General features: G+C 48.6%; 1 protein-coding gene across 1 annotated transcript; it reads left to right on the top strand.

Annotated features, from left to right (window-relative positions):
- Positions 1-838: 838 nt before the first annotated feature.
- Positions 839-20,095, top strand: LOC308109321 (echinoderm microtubule-associated protein-like 6; the record flags this gene model as incomplete). Its single annotated transcript, XM_080462810.1, has 41 exons — positions 839-1,035; positions 1,700-1,859; positions 1,964-2,062; positions 2,146-2,214; positions 2,390-2,575; positions 2,757-2,892; positions 3,113-3,314; positions 4,146-4,283; positions 4,365-4,621; positions 4,870-5,079; positions 5,176-5,343; positions 5,894-6,000; positions 6,280-6,380; positions 6,568-6,754; positions 6,834-6,939; positions 7,147-7,240; positions 7,335-7,435; positions 7,557-7,759; positions 7,909-8,020; positions 8,357-8,484; positions 8,596-8,737; positions 9,034-9,186; positions 9,266-9,397; positions 9,482-9,570; positions 9,653-9,820; positions 9,906-10,107; positions 10,413-10,539; positions 11,321-11,399; positions 11,583-11,712; positions 11,789-11,887; positions 12,241-12,261; positions 15,216-15,389; positions 15,468-15,834; positions 15,967-16,081; positions 16,755-16,943; positions 17,025-17,197; positions 17,270-17,432; positions 17,513-17,616; positions 18,202-18,355; positions 19,397-19,497; positions 19,711-20,095. The coding sequence occupies 41 exons, from the start codon at positions 839-841 to the stop codon at positions 19,733-19,735; spliced, it is 5,868 nt and encodes a 1,955-aa protein (XP_080318936.1). The 3' UTR covers positions 19,736-20,095.
- Between the last annotated feature and the right edge of the window lie 268 nt (positions 20,096-20,363).

The following is a 20,363-nucleotide window of genomic DNA, read 5'->3' as shown; positions in this document are numbered from 1 at the left end:
TACCGTCCAGTTTGCGGTGCGGGTCGAGTCGCGGGTCCCCGCCGTGCGGGGGGCCTCGGTGACCTTTCGGGCTGCGGGACGCTGCGGTTCACGTCGCCGCACCGGAGGAATTCTGCGTCAAAGACGCGATTCTGCGCTAATATTAACGGCGCAAACCTGCTTACACACAAATCCCTTCATTCATTTACAAACTGAGATTTAATTATAAAACCTCAAAATATGTTTTTAATTTAATTCAGCTGTCTGTTTTAGTTACATTTAAATGATGTTCTATTTTTGTAAAGAAATTATTTAAGTGTTTTATTGACGTTGTATTTCTGTGTGATTCTATTTAAAAGGTTTTCACACTACTTTGTTTATTTTTATGTTTATTTATTAATGCTTATTAATATAATATAATACATTCTAATAGAATGATGAAATGTCAAATAAGTCAGAATATACATTATTTATTAGACTATTCTGATTTATTCAGATATTTATATATAACTGAAAAAATGTGTGTAGTTTCAGCTTCAATTCGTGTCTAGTTTGTAGTTTCTTTACAAAATATATATATATATGTTTTATTATTGTTATAAAACCTGATCTTATTAAACAACCAACTGAAAGCACAGCAAAGTTTAGAAAAATCTAAACATTTTCTGATCAGGAAGGGAAATTCTAGACCGTCTTTATAAAGAAAAGCTTTCACATGACCATGGTTGAAACAAAGTGCAGTACATGAGAATTATGGGAACTGTAGTTGGTTGCCTCTCTTTTAAAGGGACTACAGTGATGGACTACAGTTAACAGCCGTGTTCGCGGCTCTTTGTTTCGGGACTTTTTTTCGGGCATCATGTCGGATAAAACGGCGCCGCGCTGCCAGCTGAGGCTGGAGTGGATCCACGGTTACCGTGGTCACCAGTGCCGCAACAATCTGTTCTACACTGCGGGGAAGGAGGTGGTGTACTTCGTGGCCGGCGTGGGCGTGGTGTACAACACCCGGGAACACACCCAGAAGTTCTACCTGGGACACAATGATGACATCATCAGGTAAGGAGGCGTGGCTTCAAGTTTCTTTTGTGGTTTTTCCTTTTTTCTGAAGTAAAAAGTTGATTTCACAGACAGTAAATTTCTCCTTAAAGGAGTAATATTATGAAAAATTCTCTTTGTAGTGGTTTTCTAACAGTAATAATCGTCCCCATACCTGGACTGACTCCCCAGAAGTGAAGACAGTCCGTCCTCTCTCTCTCTGGCTTGTTTGAGTTTTTAAAAAGTGTGTTGCTCCAACGAGCCAATCAGAAATCAAACCCTATATAGTGTCATCAGGGGGTTTAGTCAATCCCAATCAACGTAGGCCCTCCCTTTGACTCCTCCCACAATTAGGCAGCTCTGCTCTGGCACTTGGCCCCACCAGAGGAAGTGCTTCCTCCTCTTCCCAAGATGGGCATGTGTGGGCGGAGCCAGTCCAGCTCACACAGACACAGCAGATTCTGAATGCAGCTCCTATGATCCAATATTCAAATGGAGGAGAATCAAAGAAAAGCTGGATTTGGGGAAATAAACTTTGAATACAAAGTTTTTGGACCAACGAGACCACGTGAAAGTGTTGAAAGGCTGAATAATATGACCCCTTTAAGTTTAAGTTCAGTTTAATTTTTAAAACATGAAAAACAATTCAGTCATTCATCTTACTTCCTCCACGTGTCTGCATCAGTTTGGCGATCCATCCGGACCGGATTCAGGTAGCGACAGGTCAGGTGGGAAAGGACCCGTTCATCTGCATCTGGGATACGTACGCCATGCAGACCGTCTCCATTTTGAGGGACGTCCATACACACGGGGTGGCCTGTCTCGCCTTCGACTCCGACGGACAGGTGAGACCCCGCCTCCACCGTGATGTCACACGACACGCGCGGTCAGGTCATGGGAGTATCTACAAAGAGACGAAACGCCTTCGAACTTGTGTGTGTTTCCATAGCGGCTGGCCTCGGTCGGTCTGGACGCCAAGAACACGTTGTGCATTTGGGACTGGAGGAGAGGACGAGTCCTCGCCACAGCGACGGGACACTCGGACAGAGTGAGAATCGTTCGTCCTCCAACAGTCCTGAGCTGTAACCGTCGGCATGTCGCCGCTCTGAACCTCCCTGTGCTCCTCTGCAGATCTTTGACGTGTGCTGGGATCCGTTCCAGGCCGGCCGGCTGGTCAGCTGCGGCGTCAAACACATCAAGGTGAGGAGCAGCTCGCTTTCAAAATGTCTTCGTCACGAACAACATTCACAAGCAAGGGCGGGAATGCTGCGACTCAGGAGGAAAGAGAGTGAACACCGATACATCAAAACTCTCTCCGTTTGTGGCGCTCTATTTCGTCAGCTCTGTCACCGTCAGTCGTCTGCTTCTTTCGCAGTTCTGGAGTCTGTGCGGGAACGCTCTGACCCCGAAGCGAGGGATCTTCGGGAAGACGGGCGACCTGCAGACCATTCTGTGTGTCTCTGCGGCCAAAGATGAGCTGACGTACTCCGGGGCTCTGAACGGAGACGTGTACGTCTGGAAGGGAGTCACTCTGTTCCGGACTGTTCAGGCAGCACACGGGGTACGAACGTGAACGTGAAAACACCTGAAACAACAGAGACCATGACATCACGTTTATGTCTTCAAACAGCTCAGACTGAACATCAGAAATCTGCTCCTGCTTAATTTCTCTGGACTTTAAATTAATCTTTTCATGGGACAAATTTGATTCTGTGAAATGAGATGTTGAAGATGTTTTTCAGGCGGGGATCTTCAGCATGCATGCGTCCGAGGAAGGGTTCGCTACTGGAGGGCGAGACGGCTGCATCCGACTGTGGGACGTCGACTTCAAACCGATCACCAGGATCGATCTCAGGGAGGCGGAGCAGGGCTACAAAGGTCTGAACACAAGCGTGTCCTTCACCGTCACTTCAGTCTGAGACTCACCTCACGTTAATCACATCAGATCACAAAACTGAATTCAATTAATTCAGATTATAGACTGATGGATGTTATTAAAACTACTGACTTGCTCGGTCTCATTATGACCTTTGACCTTTACGAGACCTATTCTTTAAAATCAATTTTTTTTTTTTGTTTGTTTCTTTGTTTGTTTCAGGTCTGTCAATCCGAAGCGTCTGCTGGAAGGCCGACCGGATCCTCGCCGGCACTCAGGACAGTGAGATCTTTGAGGTGATGGTCCGGGACCGGGACAAACCCATTCTGCTGATGCAGGGTCACAGCGAGGGCGAGCTGTGGGCTCTGGACTTGCATCCCAAGCAGCCGGTTGCCGTGACTGGGAGTGACGACCGCTCGGTCAGGCGAGTACACCGGACTGTGTGTCCACTTCCTGGTTGTGTCTCACATAGGGATGGCTGCCGATGTGAGCATTTGCACCTGTATGGTTCCGATACCCAGGACCCGTGAATCGATACTGATACTCAATGGTACCGATTTTCAGTATTTTTGTGTGTTTATGTGGTAATAAATGTTAATTAGTTTAACACATAACATTCATTTCTCAATATGTAAACTTTCACAAATTATATTAGAGCAACATCCAACTGCTTGCATTGTAACGTCTCAGTTGTTTCAAGAATCTCAACATGAAAACCCTACGCAGGGTTTTCTCTTAACGATGCACAAATTAAAACCCAGCTCTAATAACTCATATTCCTTTCCCCCTCTGGAAACATTGTGATGAGGCTCCATGTCGGGCAAATAACTTTAAAACAGATGAGCAATCTCCTTCAGCCTTGATAAAAATCTTGTGCTTAGCCAGGTGCTTCCTAAGATTAGAAGTTTTCACACCGCTGGCCTCGCACTTCGCCCCACAAATATTGCATTTTGAGAAGTGGAGCTGTAATTTGTAGTGTTTCTCTGCTTGCTCCGTTCACTGCTGCAGTTACTGAGGTCATTATGCTCCTGCAATGCTGTGTTCAAATCCGGCGTGGAAATTTGCCTACTTATTCCTCTCCTTCACAGTCCCGAGGGTGCGTTTAGGTACCAAAAAAGGATACCGTTTGATTTTAGGTGAATCGGTACTCGGTAGTGCCGACGGAATTCAGTCGGTACCGATAAAAGTACCGAATTCGGTCCCGGTCCTTAGTGTCACATGCATGACTCATCGGTCTGTCTCCACCGTCCCTCAGGTTGTGGAGTCTGCCCGATCACACCCTCCTTGCTCGCTGTAACATGGAGGAGTCGGTTCGAAGCGTTTCCTTCAACAGCGACGGATCTCAACTGGCTCTGGGGATGAAGGACGGTTCCTTCACCGTGTTGCGCGTCAGGTACGTTTTTTCTCTGATTAAAGGGAATCCTGCAGGCTGTGGGTGTGACGTTTAGACGTTGTAATGGCTGTTCTCCGGCAGGGACATGACGGAGGTCGTGCACATTAAGGACAGGAAGGAGGTGATCCACGAGCTCAAGTTCTCACCGGACGGTTCCTTCCTGGCCGTGGGATCCAACGACGGACTCGTGGACGTCTATGCTGTCGCCCAGCGCTACAAGAAGGTGGGCGAGTGCGGCCGATCCTCCTCCTTCATCACCCACCTGGACTGGTCCGTAGACAGCCGCTTCCTGCAGACCAATGATGGCGCCGGAGACCGGCTCTTCTACAGGATGCCGGGTATGACCACACAGGACATACCGCAGAATAAACCCAGACTCACCCTCCAGACTAAAGACTTAATCCAGTCTACATTTAACACCTCACCATCCACGCTGCAGACACACTCATAGAGACCAAACACTCATTAATCCAGACTTCAGACTACCTCTTCTGGATTTTGGACTCACTCGCACAGACTCTGGAATCGACACTCCTCACAAGGATTTAGCTTTTTGATGAACTTAACTCTTTACTGTCTCTTTCAGCGGGGAAACTGTTTCCTAAAGAAGAAGCGAAGGGCATCCACTGGATGACGTGGACCGGGGTTGTTGGTCAGGAGGTAAACGGGATCTGGCCCAAATACTCCAACATGACTAACGTGAACTCTGTGGACGCAAACTACAGCAGCGCCGTTCTGGTTTCTGGCGACGACCTTGGCCTCGTCAAACTCTTCAGGTTCCCCTGTCTGAAGAAAGGTCTGTTGTCCTCTTTGTCACTCACTTCATTGCGTTGAGTTTCTCTATTCACGGCTTCGGTTCGGATGTTTAATCTCTACGGACTTCCTCAAACAGGCGCCAAATTCAAGAAGTACATCGGTCACTCCGCCCACGTGACCAATGTTCGCTGGTCCAACGACCTGCAGTGGGTCGTCAGCACCGGTGGCGCCGACCACGCCGTCTTCCAGTGGCGGTTCCTGCCCGAGGGCGTCATGAATGGCGTGCTGGAGCCGCTCCTCCAAGGTGCTGAGAAATGAAACCTGCACAACGTCATCAGCATTTCTAACTCATCCTCACTACAGTACCACAACTATACTACAACTCCACAAGAACCTCACTACTACTACACTACGACAACAACTACAACACAAAAACTACACTCCAGCCATTCGTCAGCAATGCCACGACACGAGCAATCAGGCAACATGACCTATAAAACGCCACAGTGGACCAAAGTGCTGAACAAGAGAATAAATAAAATGTAATAGTGCACAGTTCACACGTTACTTAAAATAGATTAAAAGATAAAGACAAATACAAATTAAAAAATGCAGTTAAAACAAGTGAAAAGGATAAAAACACTGGTGAAATAAAAGGCAATAACAGTTCAGTAAAACTGTGCAAAAGATTAAGTCACATTGTCTCGATGGCCACAGAGAAGTGGTGGATAGTGAGACGTGTTTTAAAAGCAGACGGGGAAACAGGCCTGTCGACACTCCAACTACATCTGTACAGCTACACCAGAACTAGATTGCAGCTCCACCCACTACACCGTTTCCTCGTGTCCCTGCAGAGGGCTACGCAGACTCAAACAGCGGAGAGTCGGACTCGGACCTGTCGGACGTCCCGGAGCTGGACTCGGACATCGAGCAGGAGGCTCAGACCAGCTACGAGCGCCAGGTCAGCAAAACGTGTCACTCCCTGCCTTGACTCTCCGTCTCACCGCCTATCAGACCGCCGGGCTCAGTATCGTTCTCACTCTCAGCCGGTGCCTCACTTTATCTCTCTAGTCACTTTAATTCAAGACACTTTTCCTGACTGAAGACTTTCTGTCTCAGTGCCTGCCTCACTCTTCACTCCTCCTCCCTGTTAGACTGACTGTCTCACTTAATGTCCATCTGTCTTTCTCGCCGTCTGCCAGTCATTCTCAGCCTCTGCCCGATCCGTCTCACTCCGCAGGTGTACAAGGAGGACCTGCCGCAGCTCAGGAGGAAGCTGATTGGTTCTTTAAAGAGGCAGAAAGCTCCGGAGGAGGGGCTTCGTCTTCAGTTTGTTCACGGGTATAAACACAACAGAACCATAACAGGATTATTTTAATTTGATCACAACATGACCAATTAAATCTTCAAATTTGAACGTATTAAAACAGCATTTGGTTTTGATATTTGATATCGTCACATAGACGACCATCAGTTTTATACCAGTGAGGTGACGTGTGAGCGTTACCGTGGTGATTTCCCATCTCAGGTACCGAGGCTTCGACTGTCGTAACAACCTGTTCTACAGTCAGACGGGCGAGGTTGTCTACCACGTGGCGGCGGTCGCCGTGATCTACAACCGGCTACAGCACAGTCAGAGGTTTTACCTCGGCCACGACGACGACATCCTGAGCCTCGCTGTCCACCCGCTCAAAGACTACGTGGCCTCCGCTCAGGTGCGCAGCGCCAAATGGCGCACAGCGTTTGATTGGCTTCCATCCGGCGACGTTTCTGATTGGCTGTCTCTGTCCTCAGGTGGGTCGAGACCCGGCCATCCATGTGTGGGACATCCAGACTCTGAAGTGTTTGTCTCTGCTCAAAGGACACCACAGCCGAGGAGTGTGTGCTCTGGACTTCACAGGTACGCCCTGCACCATTCGGCATCCCTGTGTCACCGAGCACAACGTGGACGACTGTTCTCCCTGAATAACCTCGAAAACACCAGTTACTACTCATACATCACCATGACTGTGTTTTTGCATCTTTGTATCTTGTGTTTTTGTTGGTTTTTGTCTTTGAATCCACTTTTTGTGTCCTTGTATCCTTAATTCGTGTGTCTTTTTGTCAGCTGATGGGAAGAGTTTAGTGTCTGTGGGAATCGATGAATTTCACTCAATCGTCATCTGGGACTGGAAGAAAGGAGAAAGACTGGCCAAGGCCAAGTATGTGTGCGCACACACACACACACACACACACACACACACAATATTTCCTTCAAGCATGATTCAGCCAGTGTAACATTGTTCTGTCCCACAGAGGGCACAAAGATAAAATCTTTGTGGTGAAGAGTAATCCTTTCAGGATGGACAAACTGGTGACTGTGGGCATGAAACACATCAAGTTCTGGCAACATTCAGGTACAGTCAACCTTCACAGTGGTGTCCACAACACACCTGAGACGTGTGTGAAACACACCTGTTACACACATGAAACACACCTGTAACCACCCTAAGACGTCAACCTGTCTAACGTTCGCAGGAGGCGGTCTGACGTTCAAACGGGGGATTTTTGGAAACCTGGGGAAGCAGGAGTCGATGATGTCGGCGTGTTACGGACGCTCGGAGGATCTGGTGTTCTCTGGAGCGACCAACGGAGACGTCTACATCTGGAGGGACACCACGCTCATCAAGACCGTCAAAGCCCACGATGGCCCCGTGTTCGCCATGTGCTCACTGGACAAGGTGCCGCTGAACCCTTCCATCACTCAGTCACTCTTCCTCCACCGTTCTTCGATTCTCCTTTCATTCATCAGTACTGCTAATTCTCTTTCCACGATGACACCCAACATACAATTGATGAAGTGGCTGAAAGTTGTTTTGTTTTCTTTCAGGGTTTTGTGACGGGAGGTAAAGACGGCATCGTGGAGCTGTGGGACGACATGTTTGAGAGGTGTCTGAAAACGTACGCCATTAAAAGAGCTGGATTGTCCCCGTCGTCCAAAGGTCTCTAAGTTCAGCCTTTCTCTGCCTCTGCTCTCATCTTTCTCTGTATTTGTCAGCCTCTTTCTATTTCCGCCGTCTTCTGCTTCGTCTATATCTCTCTCTCTATCTTCTTCTCTCCATCTGTTTCTTCATCTTCCTCTCTCTCTGTCTGTTCATGTTTATCTCTGTAGACCTCTGTCATCTTCACCAAACTGTCCCTCTTTCTGGCGCTGTCGGGTTTTGTATCATTTTTTTCTGTCTGTCTCAATGTGTCTTTTTTGTCTTCATCTTTCTTGTCTACCTCTGTTTATCTACCTCCTGTCTTTGTGTCCGTCTGACCTCCTGTCTGGTCGTCAGGCCTCCTGCTGGAGGACAACCCGTCCATCAGAGCAATCACTCTGGGTCTCGGTCGCATCCTGCTGGGAACTAAAAATGGAGAGATTCTGGAGATTGATAAAAGTGGAGCCATGACGCTGCTGGTTCAGGTCAGTCTTCACAGCTCTGCCATCTTTGTAGGCTTTTGTTCTCCATTCTGTCAACAGAGTTGATTCTGATTGGCTGAAAGTGTGCGTGTGTGTGTGCTGTGGTGTGTCCAGGGGCACATGGAGGGGGAGGTGTGGGGGCTGGCGGCTCATCCTCTGCTTCCGATTTGCGCCACTGTGAGCGACGACAAAACTCTGAGGATCTGGGAGCTCTCAGCCAATCACCGCATGGTCGCTGTCCGAAAGCTGAAGAAAGGTAACCACGACAACCACGGTGTCTGCTCTGCGTGTCTTTTGTTTTACGCCTGTGTTTCACGTGCCCCTCACCTGCCTGGCTCGTGTTTCACCTACTTCTCACCCGTGTGTCACCTGTGGTCCACAGGTGAGTCACCCGCATATGAACTGAGCCCCCAGCGTGTTTCCTGTGTGTCACCCTCGTGTCACCTGTCTGTCACTTGTGTGTCGTCTTGGTTTCACAGGTGGGTCAGCTCTGTGTCGCATGCGTTTTACTTCTCATCACTGGTGTGTCATCACCTGTGTGTCTCCTGTCAGGTGGGCGGTGCTGTGCCTTCTCTCCAGACGGTAAAGCTCTGGCGGTCGGCCTGAACGACGGCAGCTTTCTGGTGGTGAACGCCGACACGCTGGAGGACATGGTGACCTTCCACCACCGCAGAGAGCTCATCTCAGACATCCGATTCTCTCAGGGTACGTAAAGCCGCACGAAGGTGGGAAACCCGTTGAAAGGTGATTGGTCAGGCAGTGACGGAGTGGCTGTTGGTTTCAGACGTAGGGAAGTACCTGGCGGTGGCGTCTCATGACTCGTTCGTGGACGTCTACAACGTTCTGACCAGTAAGCGAGTGGGCATCTGTAAAGGAGCCGGGAGCTTCATCACCCACATCGACTGGGACTCCAGAGGTGAAGTCATCGTCCCTGCACTGATCAATACACACTGTCTGTGATCTCCGTGTCTACATCGTTATGTTTGGACTGATCCTGCAGGTAAACTGCTGCAGGTGAACACTGGAGCCAAAGAGCAGCTTTTCTTCGAGGCCCCTCGAGGACGCAAACAAAACATCAGTGTTGCCGAGGTCCGAAAAGTCCCGCCGTCCTCTGTTTTAAGATGTCTGATGTAAAGCTGTTCAGGCTCTTCAGGGTTTTCTGTGCGTTCAGTTAGAGAAGCTGGAGTGGGCCAGCTGGACGTCCGTTCTGGGTCCGACCTGCGAGGGAATATGGCCGACGCTCAGCTTCGTCAACGCAGCCTCGCTCACCAAAGACGGGAAACTGCTCGCCTCCGGAGACGACTTCGGCTTCCTCAAACTGTTCAGTTTCCCATCGAGGGTGAGACTCAAAAACAAAACGTGTCAGAATTTATCTCATTGTCACAACTTTTCCTCTCACTTCACCGAATGAACTTTGACCTCAGGGCCAGTTCGCCAAGTTTAAGAAGTACGTGGGACACAGCACGAACGTGACCAATGTCCGCTGGTCCAACGACGACTCCGTCCTGCTGTCAGTGGGCGGAGCCGACACGGCGCTCATGATCTGGACCAGAGAGCCGCCGGGTCACAAAGAGAACAAAGCCGTGGACAGCGAAGAGTCCGATGACGACACCGAGGAGGACGGAGGTAACAGGACTGCAGAGGTCGGAGGTCAAAGCTCAGGGTTCAGGTTAAGATGTCAGAGGTCAGAGATCAGGGGTTGGCGGTTCAGGTGGAAGGAAATAATGGAGAGAAAGGGAGAAGACAAATACAGAGAGCAAGAAAAAAACACTTGTTATAAATCCACTTGCTGCAGACGTGAAGGAGGAGGTTGTATGTTGAGGTGAAACATCGCTGTATAGAGAGAGAAAGGAAAGAAACTCAGTGCAGTAAATGTCAGAGTTCAGGTGGAGAGTTCTGGGTTCCCGGTGAAGGACTCTTTGTGTTTTCAGGGTACGACAGTGACGTCGCACGGGAGAAAGCTGTGGACTACGTCACTAAGATCTATTCAGCCAGCATCAGGAACATGACGGGAACCAAACCTCACCTGCAACACAAAGAGGTTCCTGTGGATGAGAGGTACCTGACTGCTCTCCTGTATTATCAGCACCACACAGGCCGCCTCTGATTGGATCAGTCACCTGTTCAGGCTGATTCAGGAGGCCTCTGCTTCCTCTCTGCTGTATGACCGCGGAGCCGAGGGGGTGTAGTGGAGAAGTGAGGCTAAAGGCCCCTGCATACTCCCTTTTTGAACCCATCAGAACAAGAAGAAAATTCGGCAGTGACGTCAGCCAGCTGCCAAAAAAAATGCTTTTTCGGCAGGACTGTTCATACTCCGATAAGAAGCTGTTGCAGGCCACGCCCCCTCGCAGCAGCCACACGTCTGTGATGCGGCGTTTAAACTTTTCAACTGCAGAGTTTATTTCTCGCCTCCAGTGCTTTCAGAAATACATTTCTCTGAACTGTTTCAGTGATAAAAGAGAGAGTTTTTGTCCAATCGAGATGTTGGTCCGGTATTAACTACAGGAGCTGATGCGTTCAGGTGCATCATGTAAAAGTCTGCACTCCGACATTATAATGAGCTGCGGGGCTCATACAGTAGTGATGTTACAAGCTAAATATGATTAAAATAAGACGGATAGTCATGAGCGAACTGGAACACCCATGCGGTGCACACGGCAGTGTTCGGCTGGACCCCGCACTGCTGAACTATCGTCTTGTTCTTATGGAGTATGAAGGGGCCTTAAGAGTCCCAATAAAAACCAAACCACTGAGGATTAGGAGCAGCAGTGTCGATGACATGCTAATAGTAGCCATCTGTAACTAGACTTGACACTGTGATGGTCGTCCTCACCTTTAGGCCTCCGGTCAGCCGTGCGGCACCACTGCCAGACAAACTGCTGAGAAATAACCTGAGCAAGAAGAAGAAGGCGGTGGAGGTCAGTGTGAAGTGTGTGGTGATTGTGTGGTTTGCATGTGTGTGCTCAGTGACTGCTGTGTGTTGAACGTGAGTTGAATCTGGTCAGTAAATGAAGGTGTGTGCATGTGTGTGTTGAGTTGATTGTGTGTGTTAAACACCCGTGTTGGGGCATTCGGCTGGTCTCTGTCTCTCTCTGCGATAGGAGCTCCTGTTGGAGCACGTGTTCGGGTACCGAGGCTTCGACTGCCGCAACAACTTGCATTACCTGAACGACGGCGCTGACATCGTCTTCCACACCGCCTCCGCCGTGGTCCTCCAGAACCTGTCAGCTGGTCAGCAGAGCTTCTTCCAGGTTTGAACCTGGTTCTGAACTCTACATCTGAACTCTTGGTGTCTTCTTTCCTGCAGGGACTCAGAGTTTCTATCTTGAGCACACCGACGACATCTTGTGTCTGACTGTCAACCAGCATCCAAAGTATCAGAACGTCATCGCCAGTGGGCAGATCGGTGAGGCCACCGTGGAACTTCTGTATGATAACTAGAAAAAGACACTTTCCTGACCTGGGAAATGCTTTTCTTTTAATGCCTCCTGATTTGGTGTGTTGGTAAAAGGGCTCATGCTGTTGTTACTCCTATTAGACATCCAATTAGACATGAAGATAAAAGTGCTCTGACGCCAACAGCTGGTCTCTGGTCCTCCTCTGCTGTGGTCTGAGGTGGACCGGTGCTCCTCAGACGTCTCTCAGCCTGTCTGCTCTGATGTTTCCATGCATGAGCTGCAGCTATTGGTCCATCGCACTTCTTTTTTTGTTTTGTTTTTTTTTCACGCTGCTTCTCGCCATCGTCACGCCTCATCACAGGTGATGTCTCCGACCTACCAGGTACGTCTGCTCCACCCCCTCACCCCATCTCCCTCCCATTGGCTTTCATACATCTGATGTGTGTGTGTGTGTGTGTGTGTGTGTGTGTGTGTGTGTGTGTGTGTGTGTGTGTGTGTGTGTGTGTGTGTGTGTGTGTGTGTGTGTGTGTGTGTGTGTGTGTGTGTGTGTGTGTGTGTGTGTGTGTGTGTGTGTGTGTGTGTGTGTGTGTGTGTGTGTGTGTGTGTGTGTGTGTGTGTGTGTAGAGGACGAGAAGTCTGGTGAGTATCTGGTTCAGGTTTTGTGCGAGTCTGTAGTCTGCGTCATGTCTGCACTGTGCAGGACTCTTCTTATTCTTATCAGTCCCATAAACAAGCTGTAGAAGGACCCACCTCCACCTACTGGTTGGTTCATTCAGCCACTTTCAACCCCACAGCTGTGGTCGTCACAGTAACAGTGAAGCTTTGTATGACAGCTCAGAAGAGAGGTTAAGGGTCTGATCGTGTCTCTCTTGAGGAGAAAACAGCAGCTTCACAACAGTAATAAAACAGGATGAACAAAATAGACATAGAAATTATTGAATGAACATAAACAGTCTTTACAATGAGTAAAACAAACTTTTAAAAAAAATCATTAAATTTAAAAAGTGATTTAATTGTGTTACTATTTGTCTGTTGGGTGTGTCGTTGAAGTGGGGATCACCTAAAGGGGGAAATGGGGGAGACTTCCACCTCCCCCATTATAAAGAAGCTCTCAGTCCCATCATGCCCCGGACACAGCCTGGCGACACTGTCATCTGTCGTACCACCACTAGATGTCTCTGTAAACATCTGGTTCCAGTAGGTGGCGGCGGCGGCCCTGCAGCCTTTGACCTTGGGACTGATGAGGCATGCGGTCACATTTAGTTGGTGTTGAAACATTCAAGTCATTAAAACAGTTCAGAGCAATTTTCTTTCCTCAAGCAGAGAACTGTAACGCACAGACTGACGGCTTCCGATCTGACACAAGCTAGGTAGGGGGTAGCTGCTTTCTTCCTGTGAGCAGGCTAGTTAGCGTGTAGCAGGCGTTTCTCTTACCCCCTGGTGAGTCTACTCATCACTCCCCACCATCTTGATCTCCTTTTAACATCTCCACACTTGTTGCTCTGTTGTGGTGCTGCTACCTGTAGAACAGCTGTGGACAAATACAGCCTCTTGATATTTTCCCCACTTTTAACCAAGAAGTAAAGCAACAAAGTAAGAAGCAAAGTATCTACTGTAAGTTCAGCTGGAGAGTAGTAGCCACACATCATTCACTCACTGTCAATTAATATTCATAGCATATAAAATGTGAAAAGTGTTGGTCCTAATACAGAACCATGTGGAACTCCATGGTTAACTGGAGTCTGACCTGGAGAGTCATTAACATGAATGAAGTGGAATCCGTCTGATCAGTATGATTGAAACCAGTTTAGTGACGTGCCAATCAGAATTAGAAGTACTTTATTGATCCCTGGGGGAAATTCTTTGTCGTTGAAGAAGTCATCATCAATGCTACTGCTAATGCCAAGCTAGGAAAAGCGGTTAAACGTTAAGAAGAGGACAGGTGAAGCTGGCACTTGTGCTGAAGAAGTTACAATTCATGAATTATACTGCAATCTTAGATGTAAAATATCAAATAAATTATGGTTGTAATTGAAATAAATGGCAAGGCAGCTAAACGTTGACATAGTGCTAACAGGAAGTGATTCGATTACTGGACAGAGGACTCTGTTGCTGGAACTTTTGTGTCCACGACTTACAGTTTTTCGCATGAGGACGGATACTGTTCATCTAAGTTAGGCTTCCTGGTTCATCAGTTACTTTATGGCTTCTGCTGCAGTGTCTTGGTGCCTCTGGATGCTTGATGACTCGGCTCTCAAGTGTCTTTTAGTGTTACTGATTCTCAGGCTCTCGGCTTCCTAAGACTTGTTTGTTTAAAGGGGTCATATTATCCAGCTTTTCAACACTTTCACATGGTCTTGGTTCATAAACATTGTATTCAAAGTTTATAGACCCAAATCCAACTTTTCTTCAATTTTCACCGATTTGCATATTGGATCATAGGAGCTGCATTCAGAATCTGCTGTGTCTGTGTGAGCTGGACTGGCTCCGCCCACACATGCCCATCTTGGGAGGAGGAGGAAGTACTTTTTTCTGGTGGGGCCAAGTGCCACAGCAGAGCTGTGAGAGAGTCAAAGGGAGGGCCTACATTGATTGGGATTGGCTATGACACTATATAGGATTTGATTTCTGATTGGCTGGTTGGAGCAACACACTTTAAAAAAACTGATACGAGCCAGAGAGAGAGAGAGAGGTGACTGACTTTGTTCACTTCTGGTGCGTCATTCCAGGTATGAGGATGCATATTATTGCTGGAAAACCAGTAGAAAGGGAATTTTGTATGATATGACCCCTTTAATAAATCACCTGCCAAGTACCTTCGGTACCATGGTTTCTTCACCCACCACAGCTTTAAAGAGCTTTAGGTGCATCACATCCTGATAATCAGATTGGAGGCGTCTGTTGGATTAGCGGTTCCTCTATCCTGTTCTTCGTCTCATAATTCAGGTTTTTGTACATCCATGGTTGTAGAAATGGTAAAGGCACAATTCAGTACCCTTAAAAACCTGTGACCCTTTCTACCACAGTCCCTTCATACCATTGTAGCCCATATACCCAGATAGCAATCAAGGTTTCTGCATCCAGTGTGAAAAGAGGCTAAAAGATGTTGAACTATTTTCAGGTTCTTTGGTTCCCATGTTACCTGAATCCCTGAAGTGCAAGTTTCTGAGGATCTTTAGTCTTTCTTTCCTTGTTTCCTTGCCTCCTCATCTGCTTGGCCCTGTGGTGGAGGAGGTACCTCTGGTCCTCTGCTCCCTCAGTCCTCAGATACTTGAGTTCTCAGGTCTCTGGCTCTTCGTTGTTGTGGTATCTAGTGTTTGTGATCTCTGCTCTCAGGCCTTGCCCCATCCATCCATGTGTGGGACGCCATGACCAAGCAGACCCTGTCCATCCTGCGCTGCTCCCACGCCAAAGGTGTTGGCTACGTCAACTTCAGTGCTACGGGGAAGCTGCTGCTGTCGGTGGGGGTGGAGCCAGAACACACCATCACTGTGTGGAGGTGGCAGGAAGGTACAAGCACTGAGACTCTCACAGACACTTGTTTTCATTCACAGACTGGCTGACCTCTGACCTCTGACCTCTCACCAGGCACCAGAGTGACCAGTAAAGGCGGCCACGCCGAGCGGATCTTAGTGGTGGAGTTCAGGCCGGACTCTGACACTCAGTTTGTGTCAGTGGGGGTCAAGCACATCAAGTTCTGGACTCTGGTGGGGGGGTCACTCATGTACAAGAAGGGCGTGATCGGAGCAGTGGAGGACGGCCGCATGCAGACCATGCTGTCGGTGGCGTTCGGCGCAAACAACCTGACCTTCACCGGCGCCATAAACGGAGACGTGTACGTGTGGAGGGAGCACTTCCTGCAGCGGGTGGTGGCCAAGGCCCACAGCGGGCCCGTGTTCACCATGTACACCACGCTCCGCGACGGACTCATCGTCACCGGAGGGAAGGAACGACCGTAAGTCTGTGTGTGTATGTGTGTGTGTATTCTGTGTGTGTGTGTGTGTGTGTGTGTGTGTGTGTGTGTGTGTGTGTGTGTGTGTGTGTGTGTGTGTGTGTTACATTGTGTGTTTCTATGTGTGTGTTGTAGGACCAAAGAGGGCGGTGCAGTGAAGCTGTGGGATCAGGAGATGAAGCGTTGCAGAGCCTTTCAGTTGGAGACGGGTCAGCAGGTGGAGAATGTTCGATCTGTCTGCAGAGGAAAGGTAACTACTCCACCACCAGGACAGTTAGGGTGTGTTCACGTTCCTCTGTTTGACCCGGACCGCAGTTCTCTTCAGGGAAAAACTGCTTCGTTTTGGCATGAACTCTGAACCGGCGGTAACAAGAGATCTCTCGTCCCTTTGAAATGCTCGGTCTGGCTTTGTTTGGGAGTCTGAAACGCTCTTTCTCGTAGGCGGGGTGAGAGGACATGACTTAGTGTGCAATGCATTCTGGGTAGTAATAAACAAAACTAACTGCGCGAATCAGAAGAAGCGGAGGAAGAAAAAAATTGGAAAATACCTGGTGGGCAGATGGAGTCGTGAGGAAAAAGTAGTGAGGAAGGCGTTAATTGATATCTGCTCTGAAGACTTGATATCGTGGTTGTTTGTGGCTACCCATTAGCCACGAGCTAATGAGCCTAGCCACCACGGGCTAAAGCGGCGGGACTTCCTCTTTTGGTCTGGACCAATCAATGAGCCCTGTTTCTTTTTTTGCTTCCTCTCTGGTCAGTGTTTGTTTCAGGCGACAGCGCCCCCAAACCAGCAGCTGGTGTAATTGCGTGACATTTTCCAGGCGGTTTGATCCAGTATCTAAAGTGAATGTGAACGCCACCAGAACCACATGAAGGTGTGAAAATTCAAGCAAACACACTCTCTCACCCCTGTGACTGTCCAGGGGAAGATCCTGGTGGGAACGAAGGACGGGGAGATCATCGAGGTCGGGGAGAAGAACGCCGCCTCCAACACGATGATCAACGGTCACACTCAGGGAGGGATCTGGGGTTTGGCCACGCACCCCTTCAAGGACGTTTTCATCTCGGCCAGCGACGATGGGACCATCCGGATCTGGGACCTGGCTGATAAGGTACCAGACTCTGCAGGTAGGGGGCGCTCTGCAGCCTTCACCGGGTGCAACATGTTTCTCTAATCCTCCTTTGTGTGTCAGAAACTCCTGAACAAGGTGAGTCTGGGTCATCCCGCCAAGTGCACCTGCTACAGTCCAAACGGGGAGATGGTCTCCATCGGCATGGAGAATGGAGAGTTCATCATTCTGCTGGTCAACTCGCTCACCGTCTGGGGCAAGAAGAGGGACCGCAGTGTAGCCATCCAGGACATCCGGTACGTCCTCGCTTCTTCAGCTCTTTGCTCCTCTTCCTCCCAGACCTTTCAGGAACTTCTGTTCTGCTGCAGGTTCAGTCCAGACAACCGTTTTTTGGCTGTGGGCTCGGTGGACAGTGCGGTGGATTTCTACGACCTGACTCTCGGTCCATCGCTCAATCGGATCGGTTACTGTAAAGACATTCCGGGCGCCGTCATCCAGATGGACTTCTCCGCTGACAGCACATACATCCAGGTCAGGAGAGGAACTGCAGAGGGCTGTGAGGATCACGAAGGTCCACTTAAATGCTTCTCTCTCGGTTCTTCGGTTCTCAGGTGGCCAGCAGCAGCTACACCCGGCAGGTCCACGAAGTTCCTTCAGGAAAGATCATAACGGAGCCGCTCGTCACCGACAGGATCACCTGGGCCACCTGGACCAGGTGAAGCTGAGACCGTCACCCACTCCGCTCACAGCGGGGAACCGATGACAGAAAGTCTGCCTCATTAACGGAAGGAGGGGTTCACTGAGCGCAGGTCCAGAAGGTCCAGAAGGCCCAGACGGTCTGAACATCAACCCACAGGAAGGGAACTAGCTGTTAATCAAGAGAAACTACATTGAGAGTGTTGAGGGAACCACATCTGCTGAGTTCAACCGGAGGGAAATCAGTTGTGGGAACTAACTTCAGAATTCAGGGAACCAGAATTGAAGAGTGGGGACGTAAATTTACTGTGAATGAAACAAGCAGTAAAAATGTGGGAAAACATTTATTAACTGTGCTCGGTCATCTATTTGAATTTAAAGTTCAGGGAACGTTATTTAATGCATATAGAATTAAGTGAATGAAAATTCATACAAGATCATTTCTGGTTTGGGAAACTTTAATTCTGAGTAAACAAGTTAAAATTTCATGGAATTGACAGGAATCCATTAAGTTGAAGGAACTGAGCAGATAGCAGGACAACACCCGAGGGACATCCTGTCCGATTCTTCATATCACTGACGTCATCGTGTCTGGTTTTTGCAGCATCCTGGGAGACGAAGTCCTCGGGATTTGGCCTCGTAACGCCGAGAAGGCCGACGTGAACTGCGCCTGCGTTTCTTACGCTGGCCTGAACCTGGTGACCGGCGACGACTTCGGCCTCATCAAACTCTTCGACTTCCCGACCATAGAGAAGTTTGTGAGTGACCCTCTGGCTCGGTGACTGTCTCGCGTCCCGACTACTGTTGTCACGACACCAACATTTTGGTATCGATACCGATACCACCATGTTTTTCGATACTTTTCCAAATAAAATGAGAACACAGTTGCGGCTTTGTGGATGTAGCAACAGCCATTGTTTCCCTTATGTGTCTCTGTCTCTCTCTCTTTTATTCCTTTCTTTCGCCAGACTCTTGCTCTTTGCTGCCCCATTAGTGACGCACTCGATTTCTTTTTACGGAGTTTCCACGGGTTGTTTGACTCAGTTACGCATGCTCACTCTCACGTGGACGCAAACGCCATGTCATTTACGCATGCGCATCCGGTATTCTTTTCAAAGTACAAGCTCGGTTGGGAGAAGATTGTACTTTTGAAAATACGTTGTTTGACTTTTATTTTGAAGTTGTGTCCAGGAACGTTGTTGGTAAATAAGGTCGAGTATGAAGCGCAGTTGCTGATCTCGGGTCGGAGCGCGGGAGCGCGCGCACCCCATCTCAGCCATTTTTCTCCCACCTCTCGGAAACCGGAGTGCAATTAAAAAGAAAAATAATAATAATAATATAAAAAGAAACCGAAGCGCTGTTTTCCGCACTTTCGATTGTCCAAAACATCCCGTCACCCCACACACACACACACACACACACACGATCGCGTAAAGAGCTGTCAATATCTCGTGTGCACCCTCCATCAACGATGGCTCTCCTAGAGGGATCCCCGGTCATTCGCCATGCTCCCACGTCTACAAAATCCTAAGTAAATGAAAGTCAGAAAGCGAAAAAGCGGGCCGACGCTTCCCCCACAGAGAGACTGACGACTCTCCTCGGTGCAAATTACAACACAGTGACGCCACACGGCGACGTTAAAAAAAAAAAAAAAAAAAAGATACCAGTACCGGCCGGGCCCAGTATAGTATCGTTTTAAAGGCGTCAGTACCGCAATACCAATACAGTACCGATATACCAAACAGCCCTAGTCCCGACACAAGCTCGCACTTCACCGCCTCCCTCTGCTCTCTCTCCAGGCCAAACACAAGCGTTACTTCGGCCACTCTGCCCACGTCACCAACGTACGGTTCTCCTGTGACGATAAATACGTGGTGAGCGCCGGCGGCAGCGACTGCAGGTGAGACTCTAACGCTCCTCGTGACCTTCATGCTTTGCGGGTCATTGGTGGAAAGATTTGCCCCTATATCCTGAGGTCGGGGAAACATCTTTACCCTTTACCCCAAGTTGCAGCTCCACTGCATGTGCAGACCCGAAGGCTAAAGCTTCTGATTTCTATGGCAATTCTCATTTTTCAAACCTGTATTTAACTCTTGTTTTTGTGTTTTTGCAGCTTGTTTGTGTGGAAATGTCAGTGAGGACTCGTCCCTCCCCTGCTGACAGACCCCTCCTCCTCCTGGGAATCAAACCTGTGACTCCTCTCTATTTAGAAGTCTTAAATGGGTATAGTGTGCGTTTTGGTGCAGTGGATCTGTATGTTAGGAAGTTTTTTTTTACACACACACTGGTGGTTATCAAACCATGGTGCTACAACCAGTGAGGGCTTTACTATGTGTGTGTGTGTGTAGATCAGTGGTATGTGTGTGTGGATCAGTGGTATGTGTGTGTGGATCAGTGGTGTGTGTGTGTGTGTGTGTGTGTGTGTGTGTGTGTGTGTAGTTGTGTTGAAACCTGGACTAAAAGTAGAAAAGTTGTTGAATAAAATGCATTTTACATCTACATGATGGTGCCGTGTCTTTTCTCATGTTTTTGTAGAAAAGTTCAGAAACGTATTTGTGAATATAAAGTTGAGCCACATGTCGGACAGTGGGAATACAAACCAGTCCTCATTATAGAGTTACCATTGTTTATTGAGCCGCCACAATCCTCCTCTTTCTTCGTTTTCACATCGTCACTTCAGCGTATTTTCACTCTGCCTAAAAACTGAAAATGCTACTCCAGTTAAAATTAAAGGAACAAGTCCAAAGAGGTCATAGATGATTTGTC

The sequence above is a fragment of the Lipophrys pholis genome (genome assembly GCF_963383615.2).
Source record: "Lipophrys pholis genome assembly, chromosome: 5".
Lineage (NCBI taxonomy): Eukaryota > Metazoa > Chordata > Actinopteri > Blenniiformes > Blenniidae > Lipophrys > Lipophrys pholis.
Note: the sequence above shows the minus strand (reverse complement) of the source record. Positions and strands in the feature narration are given on the sequence as shown.